The sequence below is a fragment of the Nomascus leucogenys genome, chromosome 10, assembly GCF_006542625.1.
Source record: "Nomascus leucogenys isolate Asia chromosome 10, Asia_NLE_v1, whole genome shotgun sequence".
Lineage (NCBI taxonomy): Eukaryota > Metazoa > Chordata > Mammalia > Primates > Hylobatidae > Nomascus > Nomascus leucogenys.
In genome coordinates, this window is record NC_044390.1 from 78,448,849 (window position 1) to 78,461,907 (window position 13,059).

General features: G+C 51.4%; 1 protein-coding gene across 4 annotated transcripts in view; it reads left to right on the forward strand.

Moving 5' to 3' along the window:
- Positions 1-13,059, forward strand: part of CUX2 (cut like homeobox 2) — a 324,472-nt gene that overhangs the window by 287,591 nt on the left and 23,822 nt on the right. For all 4 annotated transcript variants that reach the window (XM_030821389.1, XM_030821390.1, XM_030821392.1 and 1 more), the window contains 2 exons: positions 4,024-4,787; positions 6,430-6,589. In XM_030821389.1, coding sequence (XP_030677249.1) covers positions 4,024-4,787; positions 6,430-6,589 — 924 coding nt within the window. The remainder of the gene's footprint in view (positions 1-4,023; positions 4,788-6,429; positions 6,590-13,059) is intronic.

Consider the following 13,059-nt stretch of genomic DNA (forward strand, 5'->3'; position numbering starts at 1 on the left):
ATGAGAATATTTCACGTGGTTGCCCCTAAGAGACAGTAAGGGGGACTTTCATTTTCATCTTGACTTTTTGTGCTTTTTTTTTTTGCATGCTCTTCTGTGCTCCCATAGTAGGCAAGTATGAGTTTTTTTTAATCGTGGTAAAATTCTCGTAACATAAAATTAAGCTTTTTTTTTTTTTTTTTGAGACAGAGTTTTGCTCTTGTTGCCCAGACTGGAGTGCAGTGGTGCGATCTCAGCTCACCGCAACCTCCACCTCCCGGGTTCAAGCAATTCTCCTGCCTCAGCTTCCCGAGTAGCTGGGATTACAGGCATGTGCCACCATGCCTGGCTAATTTTTTTTTTTTTTTAATTTTTAGTAGAGACGAGGTTTCTCCGTGTTGGTCAAGCTGGTCTCAATATCCTGACCTCAGATGATCCACCCGCCTCGACCTCCCAAAGTGCTGGGATTACAGGCGTGAGACACCGCACCCGGCACTTTTTTTTTTTTTTTTTTTTGGACAGAGTCTTTTGCTCTGTCACCCAGGCTGGAGTGCAGTGGTGTGATCTCGGCTCACTGCAACCTCCACCTCCCAGGTTCAAGCAATTCTCCTGCCTCAGCCTCCCGAGTAGCTGGGATTACAGGTGCGTGCCACCACACCCAGCTAATTTTTGTATTTTTAGTAGAGATGGGGTTTCACCACGTTGGCCAGACTGGTCTCAAATTCCTGACATCAAGTGATCTGCCTGCCTCAGTCTCCCAAAGTGCTGGGATTACAGACATGAACCACCGCGCCCGGCCAAAATTAACCGGTTTAAAGTGTACAATTCAGTAGTATTTAGTACAGTCAGTGTTATGCAACCATCATCTCTCTCCAGTTCACACATGTTCATCACCCCAGAAGGAAACCCTATACCCATTAAGCAGCGCTTCTCCATTCCACTCTCCCCACAGCCCCTGGCAACTACTGATCTGCATTCTGTTTCTGTGGATTGACCTGTTCTGCACATTTTGTGTAAATGGAATCATATCATATGTGCTACCTTGCGTCTGGCCTCTTTCACTCAGCCCCATGTTTGTAAGGCTCATTCCTGTTGTAGCCCCCGTCAGTGCTTCATTCCTTTTTATGACAAAATAATGTTCCATTGCTATATTACTTTTTAATTGGAAAAGCAATGAAAATTATTTTTAATGGGTCTAAGAGGACCCACTAGGATGAAAACTACACAGAGATAATGAAGAAGGGGTTACATTGATCTGGCTTTCTGCAGAGCTGGAGAGACTCCAGTGTCAGGAACGCTACTCCGAGGGCAGAGGGAAGCACCTTTTCATTTACTGGTTAATTGTCATTCCTCAGGGCACAGATCCATCTATTATCCTTGGTTCATGACACACTCTCAGGGCTGCCGCCTGCATGGCCTTCTCCCGGGTTTATGTGTGTATGTGTGTACACACATGCATATATATATGTATATATATGTGTGTGTATATTCATGCATTCATTCATTTGTTCATTCATGTAAATGACAGAATGAGCCTCTGGGAACATATTGCCCAACCCAAGATTTAGAAAATTCCCAATAACTGAGATCTGGCATTTTCCTCCCCATCCCACCCCTGCCTTCCTCTCCCAGAGATGTCTTTCATCCTAAAATTTTGTCCTGTTGTTCCTTTGTGTTTGCCATTTGTAGAAAAGATTTTTCACTAAATCATATATTGTTTATGTTGTTCGTTATGGAACTTGATGGAAAACATGGATACCGACCCGGTGCAGTGGCTCACACCTGTAATCCTAGCACTTTAGGAGGCCGAGGCGGGCAGATCATTTGAGCTTAGGAGTTTGAGACCAGCCTGGCTAACATGGTGAAACCCCATCTCTACTAAAAATACAAAAAAAAAAATTAGCCAGGCCTGGTGGCGAGTGCCTGTAATCCCAGCTACTCGGGAGGCTGAGGCAAGAGAATTGCTTGAACCCGGGAGGCAGAAGTTGAGGTGAGCCGAGAGCGTGCCACTGCACTCCAGCCTGTGCAACAGAATAAGACTCAGTCAAAAAAAAAAGAAAACATGGGATACTGAGTGCCATCTTATTGGGCTTGTTTTTGTTGTTGTTGTTATTGTTGTTGTTTTTTGAGACAGGCCTTCACTCTGTTGCCCAGGCTGGAGTGCAGTGGTGCAAACATGGCTCACTGCCACCTCGACCTCCCAGGATCAAGTGATCCTCCTGCCTCAGCTGGGACCATAGGCATACACCACCATGACTGGCTAATTTTTTTTTTTTTTAACTTTTTTGTAGAGTCAGGGTCTCATTTTGTTGCCTAGGCTGGTCTTGAGCTCCTGGGCTCCAGTAATCCTCCTGCCTCAGCCTCCCAAAGTGCTGGGATTACAAGCATAAGCCACTGCTCCCAGCTTGGACCTGCTTTTTTCACTCAATATTATGTTATTAGGATTCACACAAAGGGCACAGTAGCTCATACCTGTAGTCCTAGCTACTTGGGAGGCTGAGGCAGGAGAACCACTTGAGCCCAGGAGATTGAGACCACAGAGAGCTATGATTGCACCTGAGATCGAGCCACTGCACTCCAGCCTGGGCAGCATAGCAAGACCGCATCTCTTTAAAAAAAAAAAAAAAAAAAAGATTCATGTGTGATTTTGCATGAGGACTTCCTTTTTCACTGCTGTGTAGTGTTTCATTGTGTGATCATCCCACTATTTTTTTTTTCTAGAGATGGATGTCTCATTCTGTCACCCAGGTCGGAGTGCAGTAGTGTAATCTTGGTTCACTGCAGCCTCGACCTCCCAGGCTCAAGCAATCCTCCCAACTCAGACCCTGAGGTACAGGTGTGAGCCACCACGCCTGGCTAATTTTTGTATTTTTTGCAGAGACTGAGTTTTGCCATGTTGCCCAGGCTGGTCTCGAACTCCTAAACTCAGACAATTTGACTGCGTCAGCCTCCCAAAGTGCTGGGATTACAGGTGTGAGTCACTGTGTCTGGCCCATTCCACTGTTTTTGATCCATTCTCTGCATGGGCATTTGGATTCATTGCTGTTAGAACAAGTGAAGGGTTGGGCACGGTGGCTCGTGCCTGTAATCCTTACGCTTTGGGAGGCTGAGGAGGGCAGATCACTTGAGCCCAGGAGTTTGAGACCAGCCTGGGCAATATGGCAAAACCCCGTCTCTACAAAAAATACAAAAATTAGCTGAGCATGGTGGCACATGCCTGTAGTCCCAGCACTTTGGGAGGCCCAGGAGGAGAATCACTTGAAGCCAGGAGTTTGAAACCAGCCTGGGCAACATGGCAAGACCCCATCTCTATGAAAGAAAGGAAGGAATAAAGGGAAGGGAAATGGGGAAGGAAGGAAATATTTTTAAATAATTTTTTTTAAAACAGAACAAGTGAACAAGCCACTTTTCTGTGCCTTCGTGTTTTCTTTGTCTTTGAACATTTGCATGGTTGGATCATGGCTTGTGTAAAAGTCAGGTCAGGCTGGGCACGGTGGCTCATGCCTGTAATCTCAGCACTTTGGGAGGCTGAGGGGTAGATCACTTGAGCTCAGGAGTTCGAGACCAGCCTGGCCAACATGGCAAAACCCTGTCTCTACTAAAGCTAAATAGCTGAGCATGGTGATGCGCACCTGTAATCCCAGCTACTCGGGAGGCTGAGGTAGAATTGCTGGAACTGGGGAGGCAGAGGTTGCAGTGAGCTGAGATCGTGCCATTGCACTCCATCCTGGGCGACAGAGTGAGACTCCATCTCAAAACAAAACAAAACAAAACAAAACAAAAGTCAGGTCTGTTTTTACATTGCATTATCCCCATGAGCATGTTCTCTGCATATGCCAAAACCTCACTGTCAACCGAATTTTTGGTGGCTGCTTAATATTCTACCAAAGGGAGGGATCATAGTTTACTTGGCCAATCCCCAGTTGCTGGACACAGAGGTTGCCTGGACACCGTGCTGGCATCAACAGGGATGCCATGAACATCGTCCACTGCATGCCGAGCCCTGACTCTGGGCCTCGGGCCGCCTTGTCCCCCTCTCCGCAGGCGAGCCCAAGACCTCGGCGGCCCCGCTGAGCATCGCCAACGGCGCGGCCCCCGCCAGCACCTCGGAGGACGCCATCAAGAGCATCCTGGAGCAGGCACGCCGTGAGATGCAGGCGCAACAGCAGGCGCTGCTGGAGATGGAGGCGGCGCCCAGGGGCCGCTCGGTGCCCCCCTCTCCCCCGGAGCGGCCATCGCTGGCCACCGCGAGCCAGAACGGGGCCCTGGCCTTGGTGAAGCAGGAGGAGGGCGGCGGGGGCCCCGCGCAGGCGCCGCTCCCGGTCCTGTCCCCTGCCGCCTTCGTGCAGAGCATCATCCGCAAGGTCAAGTCCGAGATTGGCGACGCCGGCTACTTCGACCACCACTGGGCCTCCGACCGCGGCCTGCTCAGCCGCCCCTACGCCTCCGTGTCGCCCTCGCTGTCCTCCTCCTCCTCCTCTGGCTACTCTGGCCAGCCCAACGGCCGCGCCTGGCCCCGCGGGGACGAGGCCCCTGCGCCCCCCGAGGACGAGGCGGCGGCAGGGGTGGAGGACGAACCCCCCAGGGCGGGCGAGCTCAAGGCTGAGGGCGCGACGGCCGAGGCGGGCGCGCGGCTGCCCTACTACCCGGCCTACGTGCCGCGCACCCTGAAGCCCACCGTGCCGCCGCTGACCCCTGAGCAGTACGAGCTGTACATGTACCGTGAGGTGGACACGCTGGAGCTCACCCGCCAGGTCAAGGAGAAGCTGGCCAAGAACGGCATCTGCCAGAGGATCTTCGGGGAGAAGGTGAGTGCAGGGCGGGCCCCTGGTGTCTGGGCTCTGGGAGGAGATGTCTGAGAAGCAGGATGCCCACCCAAGCAGGCCGGCGGGACCCCAGGGGCCCAGGCCCTCCATTCCTGAGTCCTGCTGTCCCTGGGCCCCGCAGGAAGGAGGGCCACTATTCTCTGTGGTTGTTAAAACCGGGAAATGCTTCCATCCTGGCCAGTAAACAGCCACTTAACTCCCCTCCTCCAGGCCCCACCAGATCGCCTGAGGTCCAGCCACTAAAGGGTTAAGTGGCAGGACTTGGTGGCTCATGCCTGTAATCGCAGCACTTTGGGAGACGGAGGTGGGAAGATCTCTTGAGCCCAGAAGTTTGAGACCAGGTGCCTGGCCAACGTGGCGAAACCCTGTCTCTACTAAAAAATACAAAAATTAAGCTGGGCACAGTGGCTCACACCTGTAATCTCAGCACTTTGGGAGGCTGAGGCGGGCAGATCAAGAGATCAAGACCATCCTGGCCAACATGGTGAAACCCCGTCTCTACTAAAAATACAAAAATTAGCTGGGCTTGGTGTCCTGCGCCTGTATAGTGTGGCTACTTAGGAGGCTGAGGCAGGAGCATCACTTGAACCCGGGAGGCAGGGGTTGCAGCGAGCCAAGATCTCGCTACTGCACTTCAGCCTGGGTGACAGAACGATACTCCATCTCAAAAAAAAAAAAAAGCGTTCGGGACCAGCCTGGGCAATGTAGCAAGACCCCTATCTCTACAAAATAAAAAAAAATTAGCCAAGTGTGGTGGTGCACAGCTACTCGGGAGGCTGAGGTGGGAAAATTGCTTGAACCCAAGTGGTCGAGGCTACAGTGAGCCATGATCACACTAGCGCACTCCAGCCTGGGCAGCAGTGCAAGACCTCATGCCCCCAAAAATAAATAAAATTTTAAAAAGAAAGGGTTAAGTAAAGCTCACCCCAGCCAGGGGACCTCAGTGTTTCCTGATTGGTTGGTGCCCCTGCAATGCCAGTTTTAAGTGTCACCTCTACCTTTAGCAAGGGAATAGGCAAAGGGCCAGGCAAGCTCGGAGGAGGGAGAAATGACTTAAGTGGGAGGTCAGGGAAGGCTTCCTGGAGGAGGGGTCACTGAAGGATTTTTACATGTAGGGACATCAGGGAGGGTACTGGAGGGGAAGGGCACAGCAACGGCACATGGCAGGCACCTATGTGGAACAAATGAAAGCCACCTGGACTCCAACAGAAGGGAGGGGAGGGGATGGGAGGCTGGGTGTGGTGGCTCACGCCTATAATCCCAACACTGTGGGAGGCCGAGTTGGGTGGATTACTTGAGGTCAGGAGTTGGAAACTAGCCTGGCCAATGTGGCAAAACCCCATCTCTACTAAAAATACAAAAATTAGCCAGACGTGCACCAGCCTGGTACAAGTCCCAACTACAAAGGAGGCTGAGGCAGGAAAATCGTTTGAACCTGGGAGGTGGAGTTTGCAGTGAGCTGAGATCGTGCCACTGCACTCCATCCTGGGCGACAGACAAAGTGAGACTCTGTCTCAAAAAAAATAAATAAATAAAAAATAAAGTTGGAGAGGAGAGTGAGGGCCAGGGCCAGACCCATGTCCCAGGGGCCTGCTGACCTACCCCCCTGCCCCGCCCCTCGCAGGTGCTGGGCCTGTCACAGGGCAGTGTGAGTGACATGCTGTCCCGGCCGAAGCCATGGAGCAAGCTGACGCAGAAGGGGCGGGAGCCCTTCATCCGCATGCAGCTGTGGCTCTCCGACCAGCTCGGCCAGGCGGTGGGCCAGCAGCCTGGTGCCTCCCAGGGTGAGTGCGGGCAAGAGCATCTCAGGGGGTGCTGGCTGACTTCCCACCTGCGCAGTGGCACGCCCGCCTGGCTTTACTGCCCGAGTCTAACTATCTCTCCCTCCCCGCTGCCCTGGCTCTCATCCCAGCCACTGTCATGGCACCCTGGAGCATGGCGGGGGCTCCTGGGGTTTCTCTGCTCCCCTTTCTTCCTTCCCCCAACCAGAGGGATGCTTCTAGAAGCCGCACACCTGATACACTGGGTCCTGGCTTTAAGCCTCCAAGTGGCTCCATGGTGCTCAGAGCAGGTGGAGAATGTGTTTTGCATGTGGAATCCCACATCTGGAATTGTTCATCGATCTCAGCTCTGTTTCCTGAAGACCTAGCGTGCAGCCTCAGACTCCTTCTTAGCACAGGGCCTTGGGCAGTGCCACCCAGCCACCCATGATGGCACGAGCAGGCTGGAGTGTCAGCTTTGCCCGGGTGAGGAAATGGAGGCTCAGAGGGATGCCCAGAGTCCAGAAGTGCTAGGGGGAGCCCCAGCTCCCTGCCACTGTGGGGACCAGAGGATAAGTCTGCTGGGGCCCTGGTGAGGCATCCACCTGGGCCCTGCACTGGAATGAGGGCACATGACTGCAAGGACAGGACATCAGACCTGCCCACTGAGAAGGGCAGAGACCAGGGGAGGCCAGACCCTGAGTCTAAGGATCTGAGCTCAGTCTTGTCAATAGGACAAAACCATATCTCAGGTTCACAGAAATGAGCCAGGTCAGCAGGCCCATATCAACAGGAATATGGACTGGAAACATAATGTCAAGTGACAAAAGCCTCCGTCCCAGTGACAGTGCTTACTATAGAAGCTAACACCTACAGGATGAGACTGCACACTGGTGTAGCTGTATGGCTTCAGACTTATGCATTAAAATTTAAAAAGAGGCTGAGGCCAGGCATGGGGGCTCACGCCTGTAATCCCAGCACTTTGGGAGGCTGAGGCTGGAGGATCTCTTGAAGCCAAGAGTTCAAGATAGGCCTGGGCAATAGAGGGAGACCGTGTCTCTACAAAATATAAAAATAATCAGTCGGAATGGTAAGCGCCTGTGGTCCCAGCTACTCAGGAGGCTGAGGCAGGAGGATCACTTGAGGTGTGATCACCCCACTGCACTCCGGCTTGGGTGACAGAGTGAGACCTTGTCTCAGAAAAAAGGAGGCTGAGCACAGGGCTCATGCCTGTAATCCCAATACTTTGGGAGGTGAAGGCAGGAGGATCTCTTGAAGCCTGGAGTTTGAAATCAGCCTTGGCAACATGGTGAAACCTCATCTCTACAAATGAAAAATAAAAAATTAGCCAGGTATGGTAGCATGTGCCTGTAAGGGTGAGGCAGGAGGATCGCTTAAGCCCAGGAGTTCGAGGCTGCAGTGAGCTATGATCATGCCACTGCACTCCAGCCTGGGCAAGTGAGACCATCTCTAAAAGAATCAATAAAATGAAATGTATAGGCCGGGCGTGGTGGCTCACACCTGTAATCCCAGCACTTTGGGAGGCCATGGCGGGTGGATCACAAAGTCAGGAGTTCGAGACCAGTCTGGCCAACATGGTGAAACCCCGTCTCTACTAAAAACACAAAAAATTAGCTGGGCATGGTGGCGCACGCATGTAATCTTAGCTGCTTAGGAGACTGAAGCAGGAGAATCGCGTGACCCGGGAGGCGGAGGTTGCAGTGAGCTGAGATCCTCACCATTGCACTCCAGCCCGGGCAACCATGTGAGACTTTGTCTCAAAAAAAAAAAAAAAAGAAAGAAAAAGAAAGAAAGAAATGTATAAGGAAGCAGCCCCCAAGCTGGGGAGGGAAGTTGCACTGGGCAGGGAGGGGGCCAGGAAGAGGCAGGGAGTGGTGACTTTGTCTGCTGTGCTCCTTTCGTATTCATGTTTTTTTTGTTTTGTTTTGTTTTTGTTTTTGTTTGAGACAGAGTCTTGCTCTGTTGCCCAGGCTGGAGTGCAATGGCACAATCTCGGCTCACTGCAACCTCTGCCTCCTGGGTTCAAGCGATTCTTCTGCTTCAGCCTCCCGAGTAGCTGGGATTACAGGCATGCGCCACCATGCCTGGCTAATTTTGAATTGTTAGTAGAGACAGGGTTTCTCCATGTTGGTCAGGCTGGTCTTGAACTCCCGACCTCAGGTGATCCACCTGCCTTGGCCTCCCAAAGTGCTGGGATTACAGGCTTGAGCCACAGCACCCGGCCCTTTCCTATTTCTTTAGAACAAGAAGGGAGATTGGAAGTGACGGGGGTGAAGTGTCAGCATCGATTACGGTGATGGGTGGAAGGAAAGGGAGGACTTATGTATTGTTTTCTGTATATTTCTGTATGTTTTTAATAGTTTATTAATACAATGTTTGATTTAAAAATTCCTCTCCATAAGGCTGTAACGTGGATTAAAAGCAGCCATGCTGGCCGGGTGAGGTGCCTCATGCCTGTAATCCCAGCACTTTGGGAGGCTGAGACAGGCGGATCACGAGGTCAGGAGATTGAGACCATCCTGGCTAACTTGGTGAAACCCATCTCTACTAAAAAATACAACAACAAAAAAATTATCCGGGCGTGGTGGCGGGCGCCTGTAGTCCCAGCTACTCAGGAGGCTGAGGCAGGAAAATGGCATGAATCCGGGAGGCAGAGCTTGCAATGAGCCGAGATCGTGCCACTGCACTCCAGCCTGGGCGACAGAGCAAGACTCCGTGTCAAAAGAAAAAAAAAAAAAAGCAGCCATGCTAATGCTAATGACCACTGCCACTTATCACACATAGCACCAAGTGGTCAAAGTGCTTTGTCCTGTAATCTTCACGTCAGTCTCCACTAAAGGGACTGTTGATCATTCCCGTTTCACACATGAGGAAATCCAGGGGCACGGTAGCACAGTGACTTGCCCAAGGCCACCATCCAGTGAGTAGCAGAGCTAGGATGAGCACCCTGGGCTGTGGACCATCAGGCTTCCTGCCCGCTAGGGTCACCCAAATGTGCCTACCCCAGAGCCTACCTGGGAAAAGACTTCCATCTTTTTTGTTTTATAATGTTGTGGGGGAGGGGTGGGTTTTGTTTATAGTGTTGTGGGGGAGGGGTGGGTTTTGTTTATAGTGTTGTGGGGGGAGGGGTGGGTTTTGTTTATAGTGTTGTGGGGGGGAGGGGGGTTGTTTTGTGGGGGGGGGGGGGTTTTGTTTATAGTGTTGGGGGGAGGGGTGGGTTTTGTTTATAGTGTTGTGGGGGAGGGGTGGGTTTTGTTTATAGTGTTGTGGGGGAGGGGTGGGTTTTGTTTATAGTGTTGTGGGGGAGGGGTGGGTTTTGTTTATAGTGTTGTGGGGGAGGGGTGGGTTTTGTTTATAGTGTTGTGGGGGGGAGGGGTGGGTTTTGTTTATAGTGTTGTGGGGGAGGGGTGGGTTTTGTTTACAGTGTTGTGGGGGAGGGGTGGGTTTTAGTGGGGGGAGGGGTGGGTTTTGTTTATAGTGTTGTGGGGGAGGGGTGGGTTTTGTTTATAGTGTTGTGGGGGAGGGGTGGGTTTTGTTTATAGTGTTGTGGGGGGGAGGGGTGGGTTTTGTTTATAGTGTTGTGGGGGAGGGGTGGGTTTTGTTATGGTGCTGTGGGGGAGGGGGGGTTTTTGTTTATAGTGTTGTGGTGGGGGAGGGGGGTTGGTGTTGTTTATAGTGTTGTGGGGGGGGGAGTTGGGTGTTGTTTTATAGTGTGGTGTGGGGGGGGGTTGGTGTTGCTTTATAGTGTTGTGGTGTGGGAGGGGGTTGGTGTTGTTTTATAGTGTTGTGGTGGGAGGGGTTGGTGTTTATAGTGTTGTGGTGGGGGAGGGAGTTGGTGTTGTTTTATAGTGTTGTGGTGTGGGAGGGGTTGGTGTGGTTTTATAGTGTGGTGTGGGAGGGGGGTTGGTGTTGTTTATAGTGTTGTGGTGTGGGAGGGGGTTGGTGTTGTTTTATAGTGTGGTGGGGAGGGAGTTGGTGTTGTTTTATAGTGTTGTGGTGTGGGAGGGAGTTGGTGTTGTTTTATAGTGTGGTGTGGGAGGGGGGTTGGTGTTGTTTTATAGTGTTGTGGTGGGGAGGGGGTTGGTGTTGTTTTATAGTGTGGTGTGGGAGGGGGTTGGTGTTGTTTTATAGTGTTGTGGTGTGGGAGGGGGTTGGTGTTGTTTTATAGTGTTGTGGTGTGGGAGGGAGTTGGTGTTGTTTTATAGTGTTGTGGTGTGGGAGGGGGTTGGTGTTTTTATAGTGTTGTGGTGTGGGAGGGGGTTGGTGTTGTTTTATAGTGTTGTGGTGTGGGAGGGAGTTGGTGTTGTTTTATAGTGTTGTGGTGTGGGAGGGGGTTGGTGTTGTTTTATAGTGTTGTGGTGGGGAGGGAGTTGGTGTTGTTTTATAGTGTGGTGTGGGAGGGGGTTGGTGTTGTTTTATAGTGTTGTGGTGTGGGAGGGAGTTGGTGTTGTTTTATAGTGTTGTGGTGTGGGAGGGGGTTGGTGTTTTATAGTGTTGTGGTGTGGGAGGGGGTTGGTGTTGTTTTATAGTGTTGTGGTGTGGGAGGGAGTTGGTGTTGTTTTATAGTGTTGTGGTGTGGGAGGGGCGTTGGTGTTGTTTTATAGTGTTGTGGTGTGGGAGAGGGTTGGTGTTGTTTTATAGTGTTGTGGTGGGGGAGGGAGTTGGTGTTGTTTTATAGTGTGGTGTGGGAGGGGGGTTGGTGTTGTTTTATAGTGTTGTGGTGTGGGAGGGGGTTGGTGTTGTTTTATAGTGTTGTGGTGTGGGAGGGGGTTGGTGTTGTTTTATAGTGTTGTGGTGGGGGAGGGGGTTGGTGTTGCTTTATAGTGTTGTGGTGGGGGAGGGAGTTGGTGTTGTTTTATAGTGTGGTGTGGGAGGGGGTTGGTGTTGTTTTATAGTGTTGTGGTGGGGGAGGGGGTTGGTGTTGCTTTATAGTGTTGTGGTGTGGGAGGGGGTTGGTGTTGTTTTATAGTGTTGTGGTGTGGGAGGGGCGTTGGTGTTGTTTTATAGTGTTGTGGTGTGGGAGGGAGTTGGTGTTGCTTTATAGTGTTGTGGTGTGGGAGGGGGTTGGTGTTGTTTTATAGTGTTGTGGTGTGGGAGGGGCGTTGGTGTTGTTTTATAGTGTTGTGGTGTGGGAGGGAGTTGGTGTTGCTTTATAGTGTTGTGGTGTGGGAGGGAGTTGGTGTTGTTTTATAGTGTTGTGGTGTGGGAGGGGGTTGGTGTTGTTTTATAGTGTTGTGGTGTGGGAGGGAGTTGGTGTTGTTTTATAGTGTTGTGGTGTGGGAGGGGCGTTGGTGTTGTTTTATAGTGTTGTGGTGTGGGAGGGGGTTGGTGTTGTTTTATAGTGTTGTGGTGGGGGAGGGAGTTGGTGTTGTTTTATAGTGTTGTGGTGGGGGAGGGAGTTGGTGTTGTTTTATAGTGTTGTGGTGGGGAGGGAGTTGGTGTTGTTTTATAGTGTTGTGGTGGGGAGGGAGTTGGTGTTGTTTTATAGTGTGGTGTGGGAGGGGCGTTGGTGTTGTTTTATAGTGTTGTGGTGGGGAGGGGGTTGGTGTTGCTTTATAGTGTTGTGGTGTGGGAGGGGTTGGTGTTTTATAGTGTTGTGGTGTGGGAGGGGGTTGGTGTTGTTTTATAGTGTTGTGGTGTGGGAGGGCGTTGGTGTTGTTTTATAGTGTTGTGGTGTGGGAGGGGGTTGGTGTTGTTTTATAGTGTTGTGGTGGGGGAGGGAGTTGGTGTTGTTTTATAGTGTGGTGTGGGAGGGGGGTTGGTGTTGCTTTATAGTGTTGTGGTGTGGGAGGGGGTTGGTGTTGCTTTATAGTGTTGTGGTGTGGGAGGGGGTTGGTGTTGTTTTATAGTGTTGTGGTGTGGGAGGGGCGTTGGTGTTGTTTTATAGTGTTGTGGTGGGGGAGGGAGTTGGTGTTGTTTTATAGTGTGGTGTGGGATGGGGGTTGGTGTTGTTTTATAGTGTGGTGGTGTGGGAGGGGGGTTGGTGTTGTTTTCTAGTGTGGTGGGGGAGGGAGTTGGTGTTGTTTTATAGTGTTGTGGTGTGGGAGGGGGTTGGTGTTGTTTTATAGTGTTGTGGTGTGGGAGGGAGTTGGTGTTGTTTTATAGTGTTGTGGTGGGGGAGGGGGTTGGTTTTTGGTTTTTTTGAGACGTAGTCTCACTGTGTCCCCCAGGCTGGAGTGGTGAGCCGCTGCACCTGGTCTTTGGTGTTATGTTTTAACTAACTTTTTTATTGTAGTAAAATTCACATAACAGCTGGGCACCGTGGCTCACACCTGTAATCCTAGCACTTTGGGAGGCCAAGGCGGGCAGATCACTTGAGCCCAGGAATTTGAGACCAGCCTGGCCAACATGGGGAAACCCCGTCTCTACTAAAAATACAAAAATTAGCCGGGTGTGGTAGCATGCATCTGTAATCCCAGCTACTCGGGAGGCTAAGGCGAGAGGATCGCTTGAACCCAGGAAGTGGAGGTTGC